At 52.8% G+C, this 27288-nt stretch overlaps 1 protein-coding gene across 2 annotated transcripts in view; it reads right to left on the bottom strand.

Annotated features, from left to right (window-relative positions):
* Positions 1–24967, bottom strand: part of GRIK3 (glutamate ionotropic receptor kainate type subunit 3) — a 91928-nt gene extending 66961 nt beyond the window's left edge. Inside the window, exon 1 of one of the 2 annotated variants that reach the window (XM_064635504.1) lies at positions 24565–24967. In XM_064635504.1, the coding sequence (XP_064491574.1) occupies positions 24565–24679 (115 nt within the window). In that variant the 5' untranslated portion in view covers positions 24680–24967. Of the gene's footprint in view, positions 1–16794; positions 17337–24564 lie in introns of those variants that run through there. The other variant, XM_064635505.1, reaches the window with a different exon arrangement.
* Positions 24968–27288: the final 2321 nt, after the last annotated feature.

Genomic DNA, 27288 nt, shown 5'->3' with positions numbered 1-27288 from the left:
TCCCTGGGGCTGCTCCTCGGCTGCAGCACAGCACAGGGGAGAAGCTGCTGGGTGCCTTAAAGCATGGCAGGAGCAGTCTCAGGAACTCCACATGTTACAGTAGCAGTGTTTTCCGTGAGGGTGCTGTGCCCTGAGGAGATCAGCAAAGGTCACTGAGCACGGTTTTAGCCCACTTGTTGCAAACAATCATCCCGAGGCATGGAGCACAGGAGCCCTATCCCTCCTCCCTCCCCTTCCCTGCTCAGGGATGTCTCCACTCCCCAGTGCCAGGGAGGGGCTTGCCAGGGCTCTGTCTGGAGGCTCTGCCAGGAGCTGTTTGGCAAATGGAGCTGATGGACCGGGAGAGCAGATACAGACACCAGACACCATATGGGGACATGGGCAGACAAACCATCACTGCCCGTGTCCTGCTCAGCTGGGGGGACTCCCCTTTTCTCCTCAGCTGCAGTGCCAGTGCCTGGCAGTGGCCTTGGTGCCACAGGAGCCCGTGGCTCCCAGCCAGCCCAGGTCATACCCAGTGTCTGCACTGAGGTGTCACAGGAGCTCCGGGAGGGTTTCCTTTGGCAGCTCTTTCAGGCCACCAGGATTCCCTAATGGTTACAGCTGCTCTGGTAACATAAAAGTGATTTGTTCGAAGCCTACAGATACAGAAACATTTTGCCTACCCAATTTTTCTTCTTGCCTGAGAGGAGACCAGGCTAATACATCATCACCAGGTCTGCAAAGCAGCATCACAACCTCAGCTGATGTGTAAAAGTGCTCTGAATCCTCTGTCTGTGGCTCCTACCACAGGCTGGGGACTCCCAGTGTCCCTGCCCTGCCTGTTCCCTGTAGCTGTCCGAGGCTCCTGCCACACACAGGGACACTGTGAGCACACCAGGCAGGACCAAGGGCATGGCAGAAACAGAGTCTGATCCGACATCCAGGTGTGAGATGGCAAAACCACGAGCAGCCACCAGAGCCCGTGAGTGAATTGTGGTTCAGCAGCACAGGCACCTTCTCCATGGGCTGCTCCATCCCCGGGTGCCTGGAGCACAGGATTGCCATCCTGCCAGCGGGGAAGGGGCTTCCCCAGTGGGGCAGGTTGCATCTGCTTGATGCAAAGTCAATAGGAACATTAATATTAATTTTGATGGATGCTGAGGTTGGTTTCGTGCCGCCCCCATGCAGGAGGGGAGCTCAGCGAGCACCCGACTCTGGCCACCCCGAGGCAGCTGTGTGGCTCTGAGCTGGATAAAAAGCACCTCCTTGTGCAGAAATCCCAAAGGAGCAGAACCCAGCCCTTCTCACTGTGCAGGGAAGTGCAGACTCTGCAGATCCTCAGCAGCTGGGGAGTGGGGATGTGCTTCAGTGCTGGGAAAGGCAGGGAGACAAAAACTTCGGTCCCATAAAAAGTCGTAACATTCACCTTATAAAACACACAAACTCAGTGATTTAAAGGGGGGAAAACTACTATTTGTTTCCAAATTTACAGGCAATAACACTTGATTTAGATCCCTGTCTGCCTCCTGTATAGACTGCAGTATAATTTAAAGGACAATAAAGTCTGAGGCCGTAACACCATCCCCGCAATAAATCAGGCCAGCTACCACCACTCAGAACAGAAATTATTAATCTGGGTTCCAAATGATATGCCTGCATATTGCTTATTGGAGCTGTTTATGCAGCGAGCTGAGGTAGCACTTTCCCTCGTTATTATTTTTTACTTTTGCAGTGAAATACTGTCTCCTCCTACCAGTGGGGCATTTATTACCCAGTATATGTGGGGGCAGCCGAGTGTGGTGTTGGAGCATCCAACACTGACACGACTTCCCAGCGTCCACACTCTGCCTTTCTGGGATGTTCTCAGTGCTGAGGGCACTGACTCCTCCTCGGCTGTCCTGTGGCACTGCTGTGTGGCACTGCTGTGTGGCACTGCTGTGTGGCACTGCTGTGCACTGGGCAGACTTGCCAGCTTGACTGGGAGCAGTGTAGTTATTGATGTGCCCCTGGAAATGTTGCCCAAAACCAAACCTGTGCCGAGACTGCGCCCGTGGGACCCGCTGTCACCCCCAGCCCGCAGCAATCCGGGCTCCTCAGACCTGCTCCTCTGTCCCACGGGGTCCCTGCCCTGCTGGGTGACTGCTGACCCGTCCCTACACCCCACACTGCTACATCTTCTCTCTCTTGCTGGAAGCAAACGTGTCCCTAACAGTGCAAATTGCTGCCGGAGTGTTAATGAAACACGTCGCAGCTGCAAAGTCGTAAGAAACCTGTTACTATAAACTGTGTTTCTGTTTCTCTATTTCCAGTCAGACTCAGGGGTCATGTGTGTGTGTGGCTTGTCAGGAAGGAGCTTCACAGTTAAAATACCAAGAGGAAGAGCTGTTTAATTGTTTACTCTGCCTTTCTGAGGGAAGGCACGGCAAGTGGGAAAGGTCTGCTTGGGATGGAGGTGTCTGTCTGTCTGTGGACTCCTCATCAGTGGCTTTCTTTCCCCCAAATCCTAAATATCCCTGTTCTTAAACAGGGAATCTCTTCCAGCAATTAAATATTCTTACCTCTAGGAAGGTTTTCTTAGTTCATAATTTATATCTCATGTGTTTCATGCTTTAGGGTGGATTTAAAAATCTACATTTGTTGATGACAAATGTTGAAGTGAACTACAAATCCTGTTTGCAGCTTCCCTCATTCTGCCATAGGAACTTTCCGGGGAGGAAACGTAAGAGCCACAGACGTTAAGACTAAAAGATCCCTGTAAATTATGTTTGATTCATCCTTCCATCATTCCTGGGAAAAATGTACTGAACTGTACCAGAGTTTGCTGTCCATGAGGCTTTCAGAGGAAATCTTGAAACACTTAAAATCTGTTTTGTTTCTGGTAGAAACTGCAGGTCAGGTGGTTGTGCTGAAAAAGGTATTTTGTCACCTGGGCAAAAAAGCTCCTTTGATTTTTGGAAACCCCCATACTCCTGCTGTGGAGATGAACAGTAACTGTGTGGTAAAACAGTTTGGGATCCCTCAGCAGGCGAGGTCTGTGTGTGTGTCTGATCTCCCACCACTTGGTGCCAGTGGAGATGAAAGCTTTGTCTTCTCCCATGCTGGAATATCTCATTCCTCCTCACAGCTGTTTTCCCCAATTTATTCCAAATGACAATGGGATTAACATATATAATGGCAAGTGAAAATCTGATTTAAAATGCTTTCCATAAACTTCCTGTCCAAAAGATTCAGCTCTGTCCCTTCCAATTAGCTTTTTGGTTTTCTCAGAGTTAATTGCAGAGTTGTCACTGTGACAGTCTGTGGTACAACAGGGAGGAGACTGAGGCAGCAGCCAAAGGAAGTGAATTATTCAGAGATGTGCATTTCTCCAGGGTACCCAGGTGATGTCTGTTCATGCCCAAGACCTCAGAAGACCCAGAGAAAACTTGGGAGTCAGTGCAAGGCTTTCAAGGTCCCTGTTCCCCTGCCCAGACAGGAACAGCCCAGGCACACACAGCACTTCATGTGTGTTTAAAAGCTGCTACTCTGCATCTCCCATCTTCCCCTTAGCCCAAACCCTCCCCTTGCCCTGCTCAGCTCAGTCCTGCTCCTGCCCCACTGCCGGGCTCCACAGCTCAGCTCTGGGAGCAGAGTGTTGGTGGCTCTGGGGACGGGGCACAGGAATGGGGTGACACCCAGGGACGGGCAGCAGGACCATGGATGGAGCACAGAGCACTGCCCAGCCCGCTGCCATGTAGCAGGACAGAATCACAGAACCACTGAGGCTGGAAAAGCCCCCTCAGCCCATGGATCCACCCTGTGCCCGATGCCCACCTTGTCCCCCAGCCCAGAGCACTGAGTGCCACGGCCAGGCCTTCCTGGGACACCTCCAGGGCTGGGCACTCCAAACCTCCCTGGGCAGTCCCTGCCAAGGTCTGACAGCCCTTTCCATGGAGAAATTCCTCCTGATGTCCCACCTGACCCTCCCCTGGCACAGCCTGAGGCCGTTCCCTCTCCTCCTGTCCCTTGTTCCCTGGGAGCAGAGTAGTGCAGTGTTCCCCATTACAGGGCAGTGTTCCCCATTTCAGGGCAGTGTTCCCCATTTCAGGGCAGTGTTCCCCATTACAGGGCAGTGTTCCCCATTACAGGGCAGTGTTCCCCATTACAGGGCAGTGTTCCCTGCTGGGGCCCTGCAGGGCAGTGTTCCCCATTACCTCTCAGGCTCGTGCCTCGTGTCTTTGTTATGCAAATGTCCCGGCCCCACACAATTTAAATAGCACTTCCAGAAAAATTAAGTATGTTCATTGACACAGTGAAATGTTTTCACCCTCCATGTAACCTTCACAGTTTCTGTACAAAATCTATCAGTCAGTAAACTATTCATCTGCGAATGCTTACCAATTATTATGCTAATGCATTACAATACATTACAGTGAATTCTTTTTAAATGCCAGGAAATGCAGCTGTCTGGCATCCTACCTCGCCCATATTATGGAGCTATCAATAAACAGCAGAGCATTTGCAACTGGATTTTGACTGCTTTGTCAGAACTCTGCAAAAAAATTCTTATCATTTAATATTATGAAGGAGTTCTGGAATTAAAGTGGTGTAATGTGTTCTCCAGGCAGGGGGCTCAGGAATGGCACATCACTCAGGGCCGTGGCAGGGGTGTGCTCTGAGCCAGCCTGTGCAGGGACAGGAGCTGTGTGGCACAGGGTGTGGGCTCCGTGGGAGCCCCGAGGTGCAGAGTGCTCTGGTGTGTCACTGCTCCTGAAGTCCCACTGCTTTTGGAACTGAGTAATCCTAAAACTTCAACCAGCATACATAGACTGGATGGAGATACCAGGTTATGGCTGGAGTGTGGCACATTAGTAGTTCACACTGAGATGATTCCTTCCCCAGACCATGGGAACTGCTTCCAGGTACCAAAAGGAACTATCTCTCTTTTGTTGCCTGACAGAGGAAATATTCAATATTAATATAAATTTGGCTGTACTCTAAATCACCCAGGGATGATATGATAAAAATCCCAATTTATTATCTAGAATTACTCTCTCTTGTTGGAAAGATGAAATTGCTTAGTCTGTGTATTTTAGATTTCATTGCATTTTTAGTGCCCTGCCTGTGCTGTGTGCAGAGCTGTGAGCACCCAAGTTTGCTTTCCCAGCAGCACTTTCTGTTCCCTTCCTGAGAACATGTGCCAGTCCCCACCCAGCCCCTTGCAGGGCTGTGCTGTGTAGGCTCCCAGAAATGTACCTACTTGGTATTTTTAAACATTTGCAATTGCATAATACTTTAATGAATTCATTTATTCCTCTGTAGCACGACAGACTGTTGCAGGGACTGTGCAAACATCAGTGCTGCACAAACCCTCTGGGCTCCGAGGGGCCCCGACCAGCAGGCTCTGGATCCCTGGAGGACAAGCCAAGCCTGGCTGCACTCAGGGCTCTGTCAGATGGGATAAGCACATCCTGGAGGCAGAGGAAATGTCCATTTTCTCAGAGGAGGTGACTCCCTGGGCCAGGAAGTGCTGCCAGCCTGGTGTCCCGTGGAGCTGAGCTGGCTGAGCATTTCCCAGCTGGCAGGAGGTGCTGGATGGGAGCAGAGCAGGAGCACTGGCACTGCCACAGAAGCAAACCCGTCTGGGGGTACCAGCTCCACTGTTCAGCAGCACTGCCTCCCCTCCAGGGAGGACTTTCTGCTCCAGGGGTGCTCAGGTGGAGCGTGTCCTCGTCCCGGGATGTGCAGCTCCTGCAGCACCCAGTCATCCTGCAGCAGTCAGGGATGTTCTGCAGGAGCCCCCTCGCCATCAGCCCGGGGCTCCTACCCTTCCTCACCCTTTCAGATTAAGGGGAGTTGTCTCAGTGTGGCAGATGTTTGGGAAATTTAAATCAAAAATGCAAAGAAAAAAATTGCAGCTAGAGGCACCCATCAAAACTTCTCTGGTTCCTCTGTTTGTCTTTTCCAGAAGCTAATATCCATGAATTTGGTTATTAGAGTCATAATGTTATAATTATTTCATTTAATACTCTAATTATCCCTTGTGATTAATCCTGACCATAACAGGAATGTCTGTGAGTCTGGAAGGCATGTTCCAATAGATTCTGCATTATGAATGTTAATTTGAGTTAACAAGTATGAGAGCCAGAGGAAAAGAAACCAAAAGACATGAGGACTCTTTGCTCCTGAGCCAATGCTGGGTCTTTTCCTGCCCGTTTTTGGTGGTAACTGGGCCAGGAGCCCCAGTTTCTGCTGGCCTGGATTCCGTGACTTTGGTGTAGTTTGGGAACTGTGTGTCTGGGGGGGGCTGTGCAGATGTGATGGGGCAGAGGTGGCACAGGCTGTGCCAGCCCTGTGTCCGTGTGCTGTGTCCATGTGATGTGTTGCTCCTGCTGGAAAATGTCCACAGGAGCAAAGCAAACTCTGCACAGGTTTTTTTCTTGCACACACAAACTATGAGGCTGCAGAAAGAGCCTTTCAAAGTGAGAGTTGGCTCCTACCCCCCAGCCTGCTGAGACTCAGGCCCTGCAGGTTGCTGCTCCACCTGGTGCTGAGCTGGACAGGGAATTCTTGCTCTCTGATTTGCTATTTCTTAGAAACCATCGCTGCTCAAAGGGAAGGAATTGCTAGTGGTGACACCGTGTTGTCCTGAGTGCTGCCCATGTTTTATCAGCTGCCAGTTCTCCTGAATCCATTTGCTTCAGTTGTTTCCCAAACGAGCTGTGTTGTTTTGCAATGAAAGTTACCAGGGATAGACAAATTACCAAAATTTACTAAATAGTGTAAACCACCTGTGTACACAAAACTCACTTTTCCTCTAAACAAAGGAACACCTGACAGCGTCTGGCTTTTAATGGTCTGCAAATGCTGTTCTTTAAATATTTCTTCAGGTGCTTGCAGACTTTTGCACATCAGGCTCCCTAGAGCTGGGAACTCCGGGGGTGCAGGGACGGAGCTCAGTGTCTAATTTTAGGGACTGAAACGTGAAAGATTGAGCCAAATGTGACAAAGTCTCCTGTGCAGCCTGCAGTGGGAATTGAGGCTCAGGAGAACCTCCCACGAGGTTCTTGTGTCCCCTGGGTGGCTGAGGGCAAACAGGGAATTGCCTCGGGCTGTATTATAGATCCATAAATTAATGTTACCTGATTTCTCCCCTGCTCTAGTCCCTGACCCACACGTTTGTTCACAGTTCAGTTCCCCTTGCAGTGAGCCCTCGGTGACTGGATTTGTCACCTCTGTCCCACTGCACTGAGCCCCAGTTCCTGCCCACTTGCTGCAGCAGGTCTGTGCACCCCGGGCTCCTGACCTTCCCCTCCCTCCTCCAGCAGCATTCCAGCTCCCTCAGACACAGCCGTGTATGTGCAGGGCAGTGCTGGGCTGGAGCAGCCGGGCCTCTTCGGGCAGTCCCTGGAGAAGGTGGAGCCGTCCAGGCTGTGGTGCCACCTCCTCCTCAGCACGGACAGAGCCAGAGGGAGATCCAGCTGCTGAGCAGCTGCAGAGGGCACACACAGCTGCTGCAGGGCAGGCTGCTGGGGAGAGACTCCTGTGCAGGGACAGACGGGCAGCTCCTGGTCCCTCCCGAGCTCTGCTCTGTGTTTTCCTGCCCAGGAGTGCAGCCCTCAGCTGTCAGAGAGATGATCCCATTTCTGCTGAAAAGTTCACATCTGACAAAATACTTCTGCTGGGCTGTCTCGGGTATCCTTGGGCTTGTGGAAGCACTGCAGGAGCAGGAACTGGTGGAGGCACTTGCTGCCTCAGAGGTGCTGTGAAGGATGTGCTGGGCAGCACCTCTGAGGGAGGCACTGGCAGATGCTTTTCAGATGGAGCCCCATCAAGTTCCCCAGAAGGAGCAAAGCTCCTCCTCTGTGAGCAGCACCATCCCCTGGGCTGCCTGTGAGAGCTGTGGGGAGTTCCCAGTGAGGAGCCCAGCGAGGAACAGGCAGTGGGTGCTGCACCCAGGGTGACCCTCAGCCCATCCCTGTCTCCTCCTGCAGTCTCCCTCCCTGGACACAGTCGCTCACACCTCGTTTGGAGCCCAGGGGAGGAACTGCAGCCTGGGCACGGCAGGAGGGAAACACAGGGCCTGTTCCCCCCTCACTGTGGGCAGGACAGGCAGGGGACACAGAGGCAGCAGGAGCTGCAGGAGCTGCAGGAGCTGCAGGAGCTGCAGGAGCTGCAGGAGTGCCAGGGCCTGGCAGTGCCCAGTGGGCACAGAGGACTTGGCTCCAGCACCAGCCCCCTGCCCAGAGCAGCCACGCTCGGGGCAGCCAAGGCCCTTTCCCTGTCTCTGGCAGCCAATTACTCATTTCCAGTGCGACAGTCTGCTCCTCATTCAGCCATTCAGGGGCTGTTGAAGGAAATAATGCAGCAATGTCCTCTCAGAGGGAGTCTCGGAAACAATCTTCTAAGAGACTGGAGAAAATTAATGCAACAAGGTGGTGTTTACCAGCCCCTGTCACTGCCCATGCCTGAAGGACTGACTATTAACACCTGGTCAATAAGAAGATCTTTCTCTACAGGTTTTTTTAAAAGGCATCAAGGATGATATTGAGGAGCGTGAAAATAATCTGATTAGTATGATGTCTCCTTGAAACATTTCTGAAACGTGTGAAGTGTTACTTTTACTGCAGGGTGCTTTTCCTCTGTCACAAAGTGAAAATCGAAGTGCAGAACAAGACAAAAAGCAGAGATCCCTACGACACGGAATAATGAGGCCATAAAACCAAACAATAAAGTTAAATAATTTACCATAAATATCGAAAACTCTGAAATTATTCTCTACATTAACCGTCTATGTTTAAAATGATCTTTGCATTCACCATGTCACAGATGGCAACATCAGACAAGAGAGTCCTTGACAAAATCTCGCTGTAATTATTCTTTCCACAGCTGCAGTTATTTTAATGCCTTTTCAGTTAAGCTGAAAGAGACGCACACGTTTTATAAATAAGGGCTTTTAACCAGTTTGACAATGAAGCATTTGAAACCTAGTGTGCAAAAAAAGCACCCACCAACCCAAAAACTTTCACTGCATCTTGAAACCTGGGAGAGCAACTGTGAGGACTCAGAGCAGGAAGACAACTGGTCTTTCTACGGCAATATTTAGCAATTAAGGCTAAAATTATATTGATTGTGGTGGCCTGGGATAGCTTTTACTGGCAACTTTCGGAGTTGCTCAGATACAATCCAACAATTTGGTTTATTTTGGCTGGCAGCTCAGAGGAGCACTTCCTCCATTGAGAACCTGCCTCTCAAGGACAGACAGGGACTGACTTCAGGAGGCAAATACAGCTTGGATGAGGTCAAGGTTACACACGGCTCAAGACCAAAGTGCCCACTGCAGTCCAAGTTATGTTGGCTTTTCTTATTTGTTTTGGCTTTTCCCAAAGTGCTTTAAATCCCTGTGGAGGGCCCTTGTCCCCAGGGAACATCCCGAGCACTTGGCCTGGCCTGCCCCGAGGGGCTCTGGCCAGCTGGCTGACCATGGTGGCTTGGCTGGGCTGCCATGGCCAAGCCTGGACACTGGGGCTGCCCAAGAGACAAGGGTCAGCTGCCTGAACAAGGATGAGCTGCCCAAGAGACAGGAGTGAGCTGCCCAAGAGACAGGAGTGAGCTGCCTGGACAAGGATGAGCTGCCCAAGAGACAAGGGTGAGCTGCCTGAACAAGGATGAGCTGCCCAAGAGACAAGGGTCAGCTGCCTGGACAAGGATGAGCTGCCCAAGAGGCAAGGGTGAGCTGCCTGAACAAGGATGAGCTGCCCAAGAGACAAGGGTGAGCTGCCCGGACCAGGACTGTGTCCCTGGGACAGTCTGCTCTCCTCAGATCCCATTGCTTGAACACCTCATTCCCCAGCCCCATGGTTACACTCCTCTTGTCCCCCATTCCCTTTCCCTGCAGTGCCCAGCTGGCACTTCCTCAGCCTTGCCCTGCCCTGCCTCTGCTGGGATTCCACTTGGGATGCAGCTCGGAAAGCCCCGGAATATTTCAATAAATATTTCAATAAAAGCAGGCTCACTTTGGAGTGATCCTGCATCTTGTCATTCCCATCTGCTCAGAGGAGTCGGGAGTTTGGGATGTATCAAACAGCACAGCTGGGGACTCCAACAGTGATGAAAACTTGAGCTGAAGCACCACAATTTCAGATCCTGCAGAAGTTTGTGGAAGTGCAGCCAAGGACAGCAGCCAGCAGGGCTCGGGGACACCTTCACTCCTGCTTCCAGCTCCCTGGGAAGCCTGCAGGACACCTCTCCCCTAAATCCATGTTTCAGGAGCCCGAACAAGTGGCCATATTCTTTAAAGCTCTGAGCACTCAACAGCTCTTGTGGAAAACAAAAGGGGCTGAATCCTCTGGAAGTGAAGTTCCAGCTGCTTTCTTCTCCCACCATAAGCTGTCGGTTAGTTTAAAAGAAACGTATGGAGATGCAGCTAAAGCCGTGGGAGCTGTGCTGGGAGGATGTTTTCCCGTTTAAACCCAATAAAGAAGTAAATGAAAGAGTGGGAGATGGGTGGGAGGTTTCCTCTGTGGAATCCTGGCAGGCTTTGACGTGCGGGGACGTCGCGGTCCCCGGGACTCGGGCTGGGGGAGCTGATTAATGCAGGTTATTGTCAGGGAGGCCTGGCTTTTATGCTCAACACTGAAAGGCACCAACCCTCAAAGTATTCAGCATCACACAATAACAGATTGTGTGCAGTTGGCCTCAGAAAACAAATGTGCTCTCTCTGAGATGGGATTATAGAGCATCCATCAGTGGCTGGCGTTAAATACCACCGAGTGTGTGTAATTACCGATACACGAAATCCAAACATCATTCTGAAGGAGCTGCAACAACAAAAACAACCAGGAGGTTCCTCTTTCCCTTTCACTTTGGAGCATCCTCCCTCTCCTAACCGGGGTCCCAGGTAACAGCCTCCTCCAGCCCCTGCCTGGGAGGAAAGGGCCATCCCTGATCCTGGATTTCCCTCCCACAGCCGGGATGTGGCTGCATCAGTCACCACTCCCAGGACCAGGATGGTTCCCTGTCAAAACCTCTGCTGATCCTCTTATTAGATTTAGACTGAAAATGAAATACAACTGCATAGCTGAGAGGGGAAAATGGGATTTTTATGAGACACTGTGCCCTGGGTTCATGGAGAGCTCATAAACCCGGGCTTGCCTTGGAATCCCCTGCAAAAACCCAAGAGCTGCTGCTCACAGATCCCTGTGTGCTTGTTTTATCCATCTACAAAAGGAACCAAGGGTGTCAGTTCTCTCCAGGAGAAGTGTTTGGTTTGCTCTGGGGTTCCTGCACCAGGTGCCACAGTGAGAGCCTGGACAGTGACCCTGGGGAGCAAAAGGATCTCTTATCCTGCCCTTTTTTTTGCCCTGCAGGATCAGCCACACAATTAAGAGCTATATTTAAGCTCTTGAATAAACGAACTCTCCTCCTGAAGGAGACAAGCATGCCTCGTGGGGTCCTCGTGTTCCTCAGTTTGGCATCTCAGGCTGATAATTAAAAGCAAAAAAATCACTTATAAAAATTAACTTTACATCCCGCCGTGGAGCAAGCACAAAGCTGTTGTCACTTCTCATTTAAAACAGGCTGGAATTAAAGGGGGCTTGGATTATTATTTTTTATTTGAGAGAGGCAGAGCAGTCACTCTGTGGGACTGCTGGCTGCAGATGGAGCCTGCCCGTGACAGCCTGGCACAGGGCAGGGTGATGGCACTGCCCTGGCACCACGTGAGGAGAGACCAGGGCAGAGCAGGGCAGGCAGAGTGCTGCTCAGGAACCCAGCAGGGAGGCAGCAGTGCAGGGTTTCCCAGGTTCCCAGGAACAGCAGGCAGTGTTTTGGCCTTGGTGCACCATCCAAGGTTGCTTCTCCACACCAGCACTTGTGGCCAAAAGGGGCGGCAGAGCTGGAGGTGGCTCCTGCAGGGAAGGGCCTGGTGCTGGTTCCCGTGGCAGTGGTGAAGCCAGAGCTGCTGGGATGGGCAGCTGCTTCCAAAAAACATCCTTGACCTGGGAACAGTCCAGTCCTGGAGAGCTCTGGCATCCAGGAGTGTAAATATCCGTGGCCCAAGCTCTCTCCAGAGCATCCTGGGGTCGAAGCCATCCCATACGGGGCAGGAGCAACCCCAGGGCCTGAGAGCCCCTGGGGTCACCCCTGCCCTGCCTCCCCCAGCCCCACACGGACCCGGGGTGCCCTTGGCACCCACTGATGCACAGAATCCTCCTCGGGTGGGTCTGGCTGAGGAGCCAAACCATCAGGAGCTTATTACAGCCTCCCTTTTAATTAAGTGTCTCAAATAGGATGTAATTGGGATGTAATAGCACACGCTATTGTATGTTAGTTAAATACAAAGGGATTATTAAGAGTATGTTTTAAAGGCTTTACAGTCCCGGATTGAGTAAACAGTTGTTAGATTTCGGTAAATAACTTCTAAAATCTACATTAAACAAGCAGTTAAGTGTATTTAGGATACTCTTTTTTCCCCCAGAACTGCTCCAGTCAGAGAGTCCTGGGTTGTAATCTCAGTATTTCACTGGTATTAGGGTTGTGCTTGCTCATATCTATTTGCTCTGCTGTGGTGCAGCAAGCTCAGCTGTGACATCCAGAGGCTTTAAACCCTCCCCATTCCCACAGCCCGGAGGAGCTGGGAGTGTGCTCAGCCCTATTTTACAAGCACAGAATTAAGGCACAGAAGAGCAAAGTCATTTGTTCAAAGCCACGCAGGGAGTCTGTAACGGAGCAGAACAGGAAGCAACGACAGATCAAAAAGTACTTCTCTAAAAACAAGGCTTTGAAAATCCATAAAGGAAATGCAGCTCTAACAAACTGTTCTGTTACGATCAGAAATGCAATTAGTCATTGCTGACTGTGGTAATGAACGTGCAGGTGTCCCACGATCTGCAGTACCTGAGCAGCATCCCCAGCCTTTGCTCCTCTAGCCCAGGGGATGCCAGCTGGGCTCTGGGGGGGCACCTCTGAGCTGTGATCCCTGGAGGCAGCGGCACCAGGAGGGGCTGTCCAAGGCAGCACATCAGAAACAAGAGGTGTCATCACCCTGGGAACCCTGGCAGGGAACAATCCAGGGCTCCCCCTGCACCTGTGCCAGCCCCGTTGGGGAGACTCAAACGTCACTGAAATCTTGCCCCTGCTCCCACCTTCTCTCCCAGAGCTGTTCCTGCTCTCCTCCTGGAACACAACTGAACTAAAATACTCCTTCCTGAATTAAGTCACCTCCACTGCTGTGCACTGTTGAACAGGTAACACTAATGAAGGAGCCCAGGAGTCGGAACTCTCCAGCCAAGTGCTCTGAAAAATTAATGAGAAGCTGCAGAAGAACATAAATAATCCGTGCTCCCCATTAGAGGTAGTTAGCCCCATTACAGTGATCCAGGGAGAACCTGCCCAGGCACCACCAGCCCTTCTTCCTTGGAATCCATCACTGTCCCGTGGGCTTTGTCACTGGAGTCAAAGGACAGTTAACCCTTTAACACCCAGGCTATTGTGAAATAGTTATTGTTGTAATAAATCAAAAGGGACGGCGGAACCAGTCACAGGAATGGATGTGTATAAACCAAAACGAAGTCGTGTGGCCTCAGAGGAAAAATCATTAGCTCCCTGGTGGCTTTACAAGTAATTTGCCAGCAATAAAAATGCAAAAACACATTTTGGTGCGCAATGATCATAAATAATCCTTGGACAAGAATTCTTTCCAGGACTCACAAGTCCACTCCCTTAATGGCAAGCTTTATTACCCTGGTTTCTCTGTGTTCTCTTACAAAATGTTGCTGTCAGAACAATTTACAAATTACAGCCTTGTTGGTATCAACTTCCATAATTCATATGGAAATTGGTTTCCACACAAATACTCACAGAGCACAAGAAGTAACCACACAGAATGACCTTAATAATGCAGTCAAAAACCAGAGTCAGGGGCCTGGGCCAGCAGTAAATATCAATGGGCACCAGGCTGGGGGAAACTCCCACGTAAACTCCCGTGTGTGGAACCAGTGGTGTGGTGGTGAGCTCAGCTGGGGGTCACCTGGGCTGGGGGCACTTCTCAGGATCTTTGGGAAACCAGGAACATTCCGAGGGTTTTGTTTCCAAGCACTGCCAATAAGCAAAAGTCCCACCCAGCTGCTGAGGAAATCTCTGGATGCAGCTTTTTCTTGAAATAGCAGGAAGTACAGCTCGTTCAGGATTTCAGCTGCCTTCATCCCTTCCCTCCACCTTCGAGGCCTGAGTGTGCAGAGGGGAGTTACCATCCAAGAGGAGGATCACAGAGGGCCCTGGGCCTGGGATTTAGGCTGGGCTCAGTGGCAAGTTACACCTGCCAGGTTCAATCCTAGGATTTGGTTACAGCTCACCCACCAGGATGAGTTGCTGCTTCACTCCAAGTGTGCCTGTGTGATCCTTGGAGTAAGAGAGACAGGGAGAGGGGGTGACAGTCAATTAGGTGAGAACTGGACTCCAAAACATTCTCAAAGCAAATGCAATCCATGGTGCAAAGAGCAGGACCTGAAGCTCAGGCTGTGCCACTGCCCTCCCTCCACTTGGAGGAAATGGGCCCACCAACCCAAAGTGCCCCATCTCACAGTGGAAGTTACTCTGCAGACAAGAAAACATTTCATGTTTTCCTCAAATAATCACCAGTGCATTAATGGATGAGAAAATGAAGTAAATATGGCTCTGACTGTCTTTTTACTGATCTTTCACAAATAGATGGGCACATGTCCAAAGTCAGACTTGGCTATGGGAACACACCACAGGGTTGAAGGTAGCTGCTAGAAGAACTGAGAGCTCCTTGTATTCAACACTGTATTTGTTACTTTAATATCAAGTGAATTTGGTAATCTGTGCAGGGACAAGCTCTACATTTCAAAAAACATTATCACCTTCATCTAGGATCTCACAACACCGTTTCTGGACAACCCTTTCCCCGTGATGTAGATGAATAGGAAAGGAAACTACAGATCCTATTTCCAATCAAATATTATGAGCCAAGCTGAGATGCCACCCTGAAGCAAAACATCCAAGGACTCGTTCTGAATTTTGTCTAAGCAAAGACGACAAAACCTGATTTTGCAGAAATAAAAATTCATAAGAAGAAAAGTGCATAAAATGAGGAAGAAAATGATTTTCTTTCCCTATAAAGGAAGAGCAGATCTTTAAGGTTTTATAGACCAGAGATTTAAACCAAGAGCCTCCTTTTTACGGGTCCCTGTTTCAGCTTAAAATGGTGATGGTGTTACTGCAGAACCGACGGCACGGTGATGGAGCTGCAGGAGGTGCTGGGCTCTGCATCCCGAGGGGGGGACATGGATTTGCAGGATGCTCCTGCAGTGTCCTCCCCCTCCTCCCAGCCCAGGGAGCTGTGCCCTGTCCCTGGGTGTGCCAGCCCTGGTGGGAGCTGTGGCTGCAGTGCTGTGGCAGCGCTGCCGTGGCGCTGGGAGCAGGACAGTGGCCGTCGGCTCCCGAGAGCCCCACGGGGCTCTGCCACCTCGCCAGGTTTCCAGTCTCCAGTTAAGCTCTGAACTTTTTATGAGAGGGTTCAAATCAGGAAAATCCTGTCTCTGTGCCAGACAGTTAAAACTGCAAGTAATTAAGGGAAAATCTTCTCCTGCACAGAAAGCACTGAACATGTGGCAATAGCAAAATCATCGGTGCTTCTGCCTCCTAAGCCCACAAAACAAATTGGATTTTGAATGAAGCACATGGAACAGTGACCTCTGGATACAACTTATCTTGACCTCAGAAAGTAATGGCATTTTGTCTCCAGTTCTACTGCTAATTGCAAATGCTGAATTCTGCATGTGCACATTTGAGAAGGATTCATGGCTTGACTGTTTCAGAAATCTGACGAGCAAGATGCTGTGAAGTTCCTCTCCTTGTAGGGACAGTGTTTGCTGAAGTTCCCAGACCTGTTCTTGGAGCAGTTTCCTGCCCAGCCCAAACAGAGCCGACTCTGGCAGCAAACACCCAGACTGTGGGAGGCTGAACCCAGGCTCCTCTTCCTCAGCTAAACCATCCATAAGCTTCAGGCTTGACAACTGTGACTCCTCTTACTTCCCACCACGGTTCATTCTCACTCAGCCCTTTCCCAGCTGACAGAGGACAGACACACTCTCTTCCACGTACCCAAGTCCTTGAGCTGCACACGACCGATGTGCCACCCGAGGGAGGGGGAATGACACCAACCCTGGGCTGAGCCCCCTGTGCCGGGCCAGGCACGGCTCCGAACCAGGGCAGAGATCCCAGAGCAGATTAAGAGCAGTTAAAGCAGCCCATAATGCAGAGCAGAGACCAGGGCACAAGTGACCCAGAGCATGATTTGCAGTGAATGTCTCTCTCATAAATAGGAGAGACACAGTGGGACGATTACGCGCCCAGATTTATCTCCCCGGCTCCCTGTATTTCCTCCTGCGCTTAAAAATGTCTCCCTGCCCTTTGCGTTATTGCCTTGCCCTTTACATTCATCGCACATAAACCTCTCAAGTACCGTAAAACTTACAAGGTGCAATAGAACGGCGGGGGTTTCTTGTACACACCATAAACAAAAGTCACCGGGAAAGGAGCACAGAGAGGGAGACGTTGTTTGGCCCGACAACGACACAGGAGGAAAATATATATACAAGTGCACATACATGCACTTAAAATCCTGAGCTGGATTGATTATCTGGCATTGATGGATCACTTGAATGTATTACATAGATAAGGAAATTGATTATTCAATAAATCACTGTCTGCACTAAGAATCCAGTGCTCAAAAAGAAAGAGAAAATATTATAAAACTGTCTCGTACAGGCAAGGAAAAAGCTCAGGCTTTTAAGGTTAGTCCTGATGTACCTTTTGCTGCACATCCGATGAAGGAACATCACCTCGGAGTTCTAAGGGCCCGGTGTCCTTCCCAAAGCTCCTCAGGAGGGGAAGCTCCCTGTTCCTGTGGGGCTGTTCCTGCGGAGCCGTGCTGGCAGCGGGCAGGGTGACCCGCAGAGCCCCATCCCTGGAAGTGCTTCAAGGCCAGGTTGGATGGATCTGGGAGCACACTGGTCTAGTGAAAGGTGTCCTTGCTCATGGCAGGGGGTGAAACAAGACGAGCTTTAATGTCCCTTCCAACTCAAACCGTTCTGGGTTTCTATGACATCCAGTCTCACATCCTCTGCCGAGCAGGTGCTGTGGCTGTTTGCTCCATTCAAAACAAAATCCACCCTGTTCCTAACACACAACTTCTGCTGCAGCCAGGGAAGAGCCCCTCAGCCCGTGTGCCCAGGCAGGCGCGGCGTCTCACAGGGGGTGGAATTCAAAATCACTGCTGTGACTTCCCTCAGAGTGCTCTGAATTTACTGCAAAACTAACCTACAAGTCTAACACTTCAGTCCCAATAGACAGCCGTAGCTCAGCTAAATTTGTGGGTTATAGCAGGTTTTATTTACTGTTTCATCCCGAGAGAAAAGCAGGAGCTGACAGCCGTCTATTCATTAGAGCCAGGGGAGCCGCCCACGGTTCTCTCCCCACTCACCTCCGGGGCTCCGGGTTTGGGCTTTGCAGTCCCGGCTTTGTTATTTTAAGAATGACGTACGTTCCTACTCACCTGGGGGCTGGTGAGTTCCGAGGGCTGGTCTGTTCACCTCCCAGTCCCCAGTGTGAGCAAGGACATGCTGCAGCAATCAGATGGCATTACCAGCTAATGAGTGTCCGTGGCCTCTGCCAGAGGAGTCAGTGGCCTCACCCCACTCCTCACTGGACATCGGAACCACTGTTTCCACCGAGCTGCTGCAGGGGCACCCCTGGTGCTCCTGAAGCTGCTGCTTGCAGGTGTCAGGGACGGAAGGCAGATTGAAATCAGTCTGGCTGGAAAGGCTTCGTAACACGCTGAGTGCTGCGGTCACAGGGGAGCTCGGGGGGGTTCCCAGGTGCCCAGGGTCCAGAGCAATGTGCAGAGTGCAAGGCCCAAAATCAGGAATTCATCTGAACACTTGCGTAATTTGAAGTCTTTGTTTTCTGTCTTTTGTATTAGTTGGTTTGTCTGTCTGCTGAAGTCTTCCCCGAAGGCACCCACACAGTCCCTGTCTTTGAAGGCCAGTCCTTCCTGCTGCTTTCCAGGTCACCTGCTGTCCTGAGTGTCCCAGGCACAAGGAGCTGACATGGAATGTGCTGGTTCCTCCCTCACCACTTCCCAGTTCTGATTTTTATTCTGTGAATCTGTCCCCATGCAGGAGGGTGCTGGTTGTTGGCTGGGGCACAGCAACAAAACCCAAAGTCTGGGTTTTGGGTCCCTGGGCTGAAGTCTGAAGTGATACAGACACGGTGTTTGCTTCCCTCTCTTCCTGCCAGTGCTGCAGGGGCTGAGCAGGGTGGGGGAAGCTCAGAGCTGGGGTTGATCTGATTTTTTTGATGCTCTTCCCTCTCAGCAATAACGGAGCAGTGTTTGTATATTCCTGCACAATGTTTGTGTATTCCTGCACAGTGTTTGTGTATTCCTGCACAATGTTTGTGTATTCCTGCACAATGTTTGGGTATTCCTGCACAGTTTGTGTATTCCTGCACAATGTTTGGGTATTCCTGCACAATGTTTGGGTATTCCTGCACCATGTTTGTGTATTCCTGCACAATGTCTCACTGGAGATTTAAAGCACAAGGACCCGACCTGGTGAAAGTCTGGTGGTGCAAACCTGAGCAGTGAAGCTGTGGGTTCCCTGGGGCAGCACAGCGAGGGGGGCAGGAGGAGGCAGAAGGGATTAACAGAGGCAGCCAGGAAGAAAAGCTGGTGCAGGAGCAAAGACAAAGCAATGAGCTGAGCCCTCCACCTGCTTTAAAAGCTCTGGCTTGTGCTAAGGACCCGCCTCTATTTTAGTCTTTATTAGGAGTGTTAAATACCGGCACGTTATCCCTGTTTTCACTGTTAATGAATAGCAGTACCACTGCACAAATTCCCATCCCATCCGAATCACTCTGCATCAGCCCAAACCACAACAATCCCTGCCTGGTAAAGCAAGCTGGAGCCTCTCAGGGGCACAGCACTCCTGCTCCACATCCATCCCCCCTGGCAGCAGCGCCGTATCGCAGTTCTTATCCTCACATTCAGCTCCTCTCAACGTTTGCCTCTCTCCCCCCTCGCCCACGGTTCTGGTGCTTTCAACTCACTATCTGCCTTTCCCAGAGACTTCCACCGCCCATCTTCTGATGTGCAAAGGGAAAAGGCGTCTCGACAGCACCACGTTAGAGCTGCAGCCAAAAGGAGGGGAAGGAGGTGGCACAGCGGGGCTGGAGGAGACACAGTGAGCTGGGTTAGGGGGGCTGCAAAATGGGCTGGGCTGGGGCATTTGATGTCCTGTCTCCACGAGAGACTCCAGCAGTGCAGCTCTTCTGGCACAGGAACTCCGAGCTGGGAAATCCGTGAGGATGATGCTGGGTGGCTGAGGATGATGCTGGCTGGTCGAGGATGATGCTGGCTGAGGATGATGCTGGCTGGCTGAGGATGATGCTGGCTGGCTGAGGATGATGCTGGCTGGTCTGGGAGGGCGGGAGCCGTGGCGGGGCAGTGCCCTCTGCCGATGCCGGGCCGGGCCCAGTGCCAGCCCTGCCAGCCCTGCCAGCCGCCCATATCGTGACAGGCGACAGGGCTGGACTTTGCTTAGGAATGCTAATTCAGTGGAACTGCTGCTCTGTGGCCAAGGAGCACTTCATTTCCCAGGGCAGGAGGGACCCAGCTTTGCTGGAGACTGAATGACTTCAGTGTCGCTCTGTGCCTGGCTTTGCAGGAACCTTTCCATAACATCAACCTCTGCTTAGTGTCCTCAGTAAAAACACCCAGAGTTGGAGGAATTAGATAGATGTGGATTTCCACATGCTGGTGAGAAAAGGAGATGTGGCACTGCAGCACAAGAGGCAGCTCCCACACCAAAGGGGGACACACGTGTGTGTGTCAGCATGTCCTGGAGTGTCAGTGTGTTCTGGTGTCAGGCAGGTGCACCTGAAGCCCACACAAGGCTCCTTCACCCCTGGGCTGTGCACACCCCTCTGCCCCCAGCACAAGGGCTGCCCCGTGCTGGGCAGTCCCTGGGGGTTGTGCCCCCCTGAGGCAGCAGCCCAGCACTGAGCAGGTCTGTCTGGTTTGGCGTCTCTCCTGCCCTGTGATGAATGAGAGTCTATTCTCTTCTTGTTTGTGGTTTGATCTTAATTTCCTGTATGAAGTTCTCAAGAGGATGCCAAGATCAAATAATTAGACTATTCTGCGATAAAGAGTTAACATTGTTATTCAAATGTATTCAGAATTAATTTACCACCAAACAATTTACACTGCGCCCTCCTATCCTGCTGAAATTACCAGAATGTGTTATCTGACACACAAAGTATCTCGTGACCTGAAATAACTTTATCAACCATTAAATCCTTAAGCAGTGGATGTGTGGCCACAGAAATGCCCATGGGAGTGCAGGAAAGCTACAAAGGCAATAGAGGGATTTAAAAACACCCTGGGCCATCCTGCCACCCTCCCCTCACTCTGATCACCAGGTACAAGCTGAGCAGAAAAGCCCTCAAGCTGCCTTTCCAAGGATTCCTACTTCAGCACCCACATCCCCCACGGCCATGCAGCTCCCAGCCCTTGGGCACTGCCTTTCCAGCCTGGAAAAGCCTGCTTTTGCCTTTATTTTTAAAAATACGACTTTGTTTGCAGAGTGTGGGAAGGTGGTTTCAAAATAAAATTCCTGACAGGCATAATCAGCCTCAGAAAAACCAATCCCACAGAGCAGGATAATTATCCACAGAATTTGTTTTCTATGTATTTATATAAAATAATCAATGATATTTTTCCCACATAGACTCCAATTTGATTGTATTTTCTGTGTTACTTGCAAATCATACAAACAATCAATGCCCTGACCCCTTCTCTATGCAAACAGAGCTTAGAAAGACACTACAAGAAATAAAATCCGATAAATTCCTCATGCAGGGCTGTTTGTTTAAAAGCTTTGCTGGAGACTGATCCTGCTCACAGAGATACAAGTGTGGGGCTGACAGATGCCTGAGGTGGGATTATTGCCACAAATATCAGCAGAAATAGTAAAAAACCCGGCACAAAAGCACAGACCCGGAGGTAAAGGTGATTCCTTTTAAAATGTAGGAGGGAAAATGGCCCCACTCCCTGGCCCAGCACACTCCTGCTGCAGAAGGGCAAGGACAGCCCACGGCCGGGGTCGGGGTGACCCAGGGGCAGGGTGGGCTGGGACCCTGCCTGTCCCCTGCCCACACAGGGGGTGCCAGAGGGGGTGGCAGGTGCCACCTCAGCAGGAGCAGGGTGGCCAAGGGCAGTGTGGCTCTGAAGGTGCCTCCTCAGCAGCACCTGAGCACAGCCCCAAATCCCACAGCCCCAAATCCCACAGCCCCAAATCCCACAGCCCCAAATCCCACAGTCCTGCCGGGGCTTTGCTCCTCACAATGTACCGATCCCAGTCCGCCGGCTCCGATCTGCTCCGTGTGTGCTAACACATCAGCCATCAAAATAATCAGTCCCAGTAATTCCTGCTGATGCTTCAGCAGAGCAGGTGGCTGGAACGGGTCTGCTGGAGCCGCCAGTCCTTCAGGCTCCACCTGCGCCACCCATTCCAGCCACCCCGCCCTGCTTTGTCAGGGACGGTGCCATCAGCTGCACAAAATGGCACCAGGCTCTCTGTGTGCCTCGAAGGGTGTTCCTACTGCCTTTTAATCCCAGTGAAAGGTGAGAGAAATGGGCTCACTGTGGCACCGCCGTCACCTCGCTGCCCATAAATACGAGGGGCAGATGTTGCACACCCTCGGCTGTGCCTGCAGCCCGTCGGGCCGGGGGAGCTCCCGGAGCTCAGCCGCAGGGAGGGCTCCCTCCCACCCCCCCAGTTATCCCCCTCCATTGCAGAGTAACTCCGGGCTGAACTGAGCGCTTGGAGCAGCTCTGGGTGGTGTTTTCTGATACGGCGTTTCAAATATTTAACAGATTGTGTAATAACCGAGCAGCTGTTGAATAAGCTTCAGATACAAACTCCTGCTTAAAAAGAAGCCATCCAGCAACGAGGCACAGATTTTCTTTGTAGGGGTACATGTATAGATTATGTTTAGATGTGTATATTAAATATTTATATTTTATTCATGAGAGAAAGAGCGCTTTTGGCTTTTCCTTCTCTTTCTTAGATATCTCTCCCTGTATTTATTTTAACAGTCAGCTTCACAGGGAAAAAAGAGAGCTTTGAGAAGTTACCTGCTTTCTCCCTGGTTTGATTTTCAGTGCTAAAACAATAGTTACTTAAGTGTTCTCCACTTCTTGGCATAACCTAATAATTAAAATAATTACTTGAAAGCCAGAGTAGCTTTGCACAAATTAATGCAGGGGAAGAAGCTGCGGTTTTCCAGTGGGCTGAAAAAGAGGTCAAAATGATGCCAGTTTTAGCTGAGAGAGAAGGTAAACACTGATCTCCCTGCAGCCCCGATTAAAGCCTTTTTCTGATCTTTTACCTTTCTTATTTTCCTGATCAAGGAGGTGTCTCGATGAGGGGCTGACTGTTGGGGGATTTCTCAGCAGGTGAAGCCAGGCTGTTCCTGCAGAAGGCACAGTGGTGCTGGCAGTGGCACAGCCCTACTCCTGCACCAGGCAGCCGTGCCTGCCTCCCTGCCTCCATCCTTGCCTGCCTGCCTCCATCCCTGCCTCCCTGCCTGCCTTCCTGCCCGTCTGCATCCCTGCCTTCCTCCCTGCCTGCCTGTCTCCCTGCCTGCCCACCTCCCTCCTTGCCTGCCTCCATCCCTGCCTGCCTTCCTGCCCACCTCCCTCCCTCCCTGCCCACTCTCCTGCCCGGTGAAGGGGAGCAGAGCTGCAGCAGCCCCAGGTGCCTTCGTGGAGGGCTGGCAGCAGTCTCTGCACTGAAAGCTCCTCTGTCCTTTTGTGCAGTTGCTTTGAGCCTTGTCTAGAAAACCCACTTTCAGGACAACTGAGGCACTGAGACTTGAGACTAAACATCTCCACAGAGCCCCAGGGATAGTCCTGGGCCTGAGTATCCCCCGTGAGCCCTGTGGGTATTCCCGGGAGTCTCAGCACCGTCTGCCCTGGCAGCCTCAGCCTGTTCCCCGCGAGCATCTGCCACAGCTGCCACAGCCCCTCTCCCCGGAGCCTCAGCCTGGCAGCAGTCGGCCCTGGCCACCAGGAATCAGGTCTGGTGCTGCCAAGCTGAAAGCAGGAGGAGCTGCAAGCCCAGAGCTGTGACAGCCCCCTGGCACAGGGCTCAGGGTGCCCGTGGGGATCCGTGCCCTGGGACCCGCTGGGAAGGAAACACTGCGGTGCTCCCGCCGGGGACAGGCTGGGGACAGACAGGGGGGGTCACACAGCAGGACACCTCCTCCCTGCCTCCTCCCTGCTCCTGCAGTGGGGCTGGCAAAGCCCAGCGTGCCCTGTCAGCAGCAGCAGAGCCTTCCTGGGAGCGGGTTTCTATGGCACAAAACATTTCCAGCTGTTCCAGGCGGAGGCTGAGCATGCCAAGCAGCTTGGCTCTAGTGAAAGTTCATCAGCCACCAGGGCCCAGGCACCAGAGGCAGGTCCATTAACCTCTTCCACCAATATTTCTGGCGCTATAATGTGCACAGGACCACATCTGCCTGGAGCACCCCGTTCACAGAAGTCAAGGGCAGAGCAGATGTTCACCCTGCAGGTATCAAGCCCTTGTCTGTGAGATGATCTGGGCCATGCAGTGGCTCCAAACCATGCTGGAGGTGACAGTGTTTCACTTCAGAAAGCACCTGTCCCTCAGGACCAGCATTTTTCTCTTTCTGGCTTTCACATTGCTGCTGTGCAGTTGCACTGGGATAAGTAAGACCCATTTTTTCTACTTTAAAATATTCACAAATCTGTTCCGTTTTCACTGGCTTCTTTGGGTTAGAATTTGAACCCTGAAAAGGCAGGTAAACCCATCCTTGTAATTGTACTGGGCACACAGCAAATCCCTGGGAACATGTACCGATAGCAAAGTGTATGGGATGTAACAGAAAATCAGCACCGTTCTTTACATGACATGCTTAAAACAAGTATCTCGTTTAATTAGAAAAAGAAAGATCGCAGACTCGTTCCCGGGCTGTTATCTGTGCAATTATTTTATGTAACATTATTAAAAATTAATTTTCCCCAGAACCTCAGCAATTTAATGAAACCTGCCTGGTCCTCAGCAGCAGCCGCGGTGTAACCAGCCCACCGGCATCCTCCCGGCAGCGCGGCTCGGTGCCGCGGGACCGACCCCGCGCTGTCTGCCCCTTGTTGTGGGCACATCCAGCCCCGGGTCGGATCAGCTCTGCACAGCACCCCTATTGCAGCGGGCTCAACACCCTCCTCGCACCGGGTACCGCAGCCCTCCTCGCCGAGGCTCAGCATCCCCCTCTCCGGGGGCAAAGCATTCCCCTTCTCCGGGGAATCAGCGACCCCCCTCTCCGGGGGCACCGCATCCCCCTCTCCTCCTCGCACGGTGCCCAGCACCCCCATCGCTCCGTGCCCGGACACAGCCCCGGCCTCGCCGCGCCCCGGGACCCTCCGGCCCTGCCCCGGACAGCGCGTCCCGCGCCCCGGCACCGCATCCCCGAAGTTGCGCCGCGGCCGCCGGCCCTTACCGATCCGGATGACATGCGGCATCCCGTGCGAGCTCTGTCCCCACAAGCCGCCGACCAGGAGCGCTGCCCAGTATTCCCAGAGGACGCGGCGGAGCGCCGGCCAGAGATGGGGCATCGTTGGGTCGGGCGCGGGCCGGCGCGGCCCTACGGCCCCAGGGGCAGCGGGGACTCGGGCGGCGGCTGCTGCCCCGGGCTCAGGCGGAGCTCATGGCACATCTTAGAGCGGCCGCGCCGGCCCGTCCCGCGCCGAGCCCGCGGCTCCGGCCGTGCCCTCCCGCGCCGGGCCGAGCCGAGCCGGGCCGGTTCCGCTCCGGGCCGAGCCGCGCGGTGCCGGTGCCGGTGCCGGTGCCGGTCGGGCGGCACCTGCGGAGCCGGGGCTGCCGGTGCGCCCCAGGAGCGGCTCTGTCCCCTCCTACCGCTGATGCGCGGCTCGCGCAAAGCCCCGGAGTGGAGCGTGCACACACCGACACACTCACACCCCCTGACACACACCCCCCGACACACTGACACACCGCTGACACCCCGACACAGCCCGGCACCGACACGCACCGGCACCCGCCCGCTCCCCCGGGGCGAGGGCAGCGCCGGCGGCGGGCGCGGGGCGGGAGGCGGCGGGGACCCTCGGAGGGACCCTCGGAGGGACCCTCGGCAGGGACCGCGGGGAGGGGGCGCGGGGGTTTCAGGGGTCCCGGCAGCCCAGGGGGTCCCGGTTCCCTTTGCCCCTGATGGGCCCCTGTCCCGCAGATCACGGGGTGCCCGGTGTCCCCCGAGCTCTCGGGGGTCCCTTATAACCCCGGGTGTCTCCGCGTCCCCGCCGGCGGGTGCAGCGAGGCTGGGGCTGGGGCTGGGGCCGGGGCTGGGGCTGGGGTCGGGGCCGGGGCTGGGGTCGGGGCTGGGGCCGGGGCTGGGGCCGGTGCCCCGGTGACGGGCGGGGCCGGGGCCGCTGGAGCAGCGGTACCGGCGGGCACCCGGCCCGGGCTCAGCAGCGGGGAGTTTAATGACCTCGGTGACAGAGACAAAGGGCTGCCCTTGCCGCGGACCAGGAGCTGCTCCGTCAACGTGCTAGGCTAGGGCGAATTTCTTTTTTTCTCATTTAAATAATTTGATCTATTCCATCATTTCCAATCGCTCCCATTTGCCAGCTGTCTGCTAACTCCAGCCTGGAACAGCTGAAGAGCAAATCTTTAATTTTCTTACAAACACACTATCACTCCGTATCGGCTCATCTTTTTAATTTTCCTTGCCCGTCGCTGTCCCCAGCAGCAGGCTCGGCGTGCTCCGTGCTGGCACAGACACCAATCGCCGTCCTGCGCTCCACAAACCCATCCTGGAGCAGCCTCTGCGAGCCGGGGTGTGGGGACTGGAGGAGGGGATGCTGCAAATCATTATTGGTCTGAAACTCAAAGAGAAGTTCCCGGGTGTTGCCTCTGCCAGCGGGCAGCGCACACAGCGACTGCTGCAGGGAGGCAGCTGGGGGGATCCCCCATGTGCCCGTGGCAGGGGTGTGTGGTGCCTGGTGCCCATGGCAGGGGGGTGTGGTGCCTGGTGCCCATGGCAGGGGGGTGTGCTGGCTGGTGCCCATGGCAGGGGGGTGTGCTGGCTGGTGCCCATGGCAGGGGGGTGTGCTGGCTGGTCTCTGTGCAGTGGGGGATTGGCCAGGGTGTCTGACAGCCATCACCAGCACGGAATCATCGTAAGGAAAAGCCAGAGGAGTCTCTGGGGGATCTGCACACCCGGGGCAGGACCAGCTCCTCTCATAGGTGCTGCTGTGCCTTCCCGTGGTGTCACTGGTTACACCCGCCGTGGTGTAACTGGTGCCTCTCCTGACGCCATGGGCAGGTGCCCCTGAGCCCTGGGGTCTCAGCACTGTGTCACAGTGGAGGGGTCTTCTTACTCCTACCTAAGCATCGAGCCAGAGGTGCTGCTCAGCCTCCTCCAGCACCAGGCACAAGCTGGGTCTCAGAGATGCTTGTTGGTGTTGATTGAGGGCAGGGCTGAAGCTCCAGCCTCCAGCAGGATCCTTCCTGCCAGTGCCAAAGATGGATACAGAAAAGGGTGGCTTGTGTTAAGGGTATTTTTATCCCTCCTGACACCAAAATGGATAAGATTTAACAAAAGGGCATAGAAGAAAATTTCTTTACTTACTGCTTAGGCAAAGGACAGCTGTTTCTGTGAACTTGTTATAAAATTAAATGTCACAACCTGGTGTACCTGGAGATAAAAAAAGTCCCACAAACCTATGGGTAGGGAGCAGGTAGAAAGGGCTGTTTCACCTGTGGCTGTTCTTTGCAGACTCCAGCACATAGAGAAGAGGTTTGATTTTGTGGAGTGTTTAAATTGAACTGTAGCTGGGATGAAATATTCTGTACTTTGCATGCTGCTGCTTACCTTTCTGCTGGCACCAGGCACTGATAAGGCTTCAACCTGTACTTCAGCCACTGGATCCTGCTGCAGGGCCAGCACAAATAGTTTATTTTGTATTATCTCATTTGATTAATGTCTGATGGGTTTATGGAGGTCATGGATAACCCTAATCTCGTGCGTGTAGGTCAGAGAGAGCAGGACAGGAGCAGTCCTGCCCCAGGAGTTACCAAAGCAGGTGGCAAAGGAGCACTGTGTGGCTGCACATCCCCTCACTCGGGTTTGTGTGGCCTTTCCTTCCCAAGGCAGTCCGAGGGCATCCAGCAGGACAGCCCATCATGGCTGTGCCTCCCTTCCTTTGTG

This window comes from Pseudopipra pipra, chromosome 24, assembly GCF_036250125.1.
Source record: "Pseudopipra pipra isolate bDixPip1 chromosome 24, bDixPip1.hap1, whole genome shotgun sequence".
NCBI classification, from domain to species: domain Eukaryota; kingdom Metazoa; phylum Chordata; class Aves; order Passeriformes; family Pipridae; genus Pseudopipra; species Pseudopipra pipra.
Note: the sequence above shows the minus strand (reverse complement) of the source record. Positions and strands in the feature narration are given on the sequence as shown.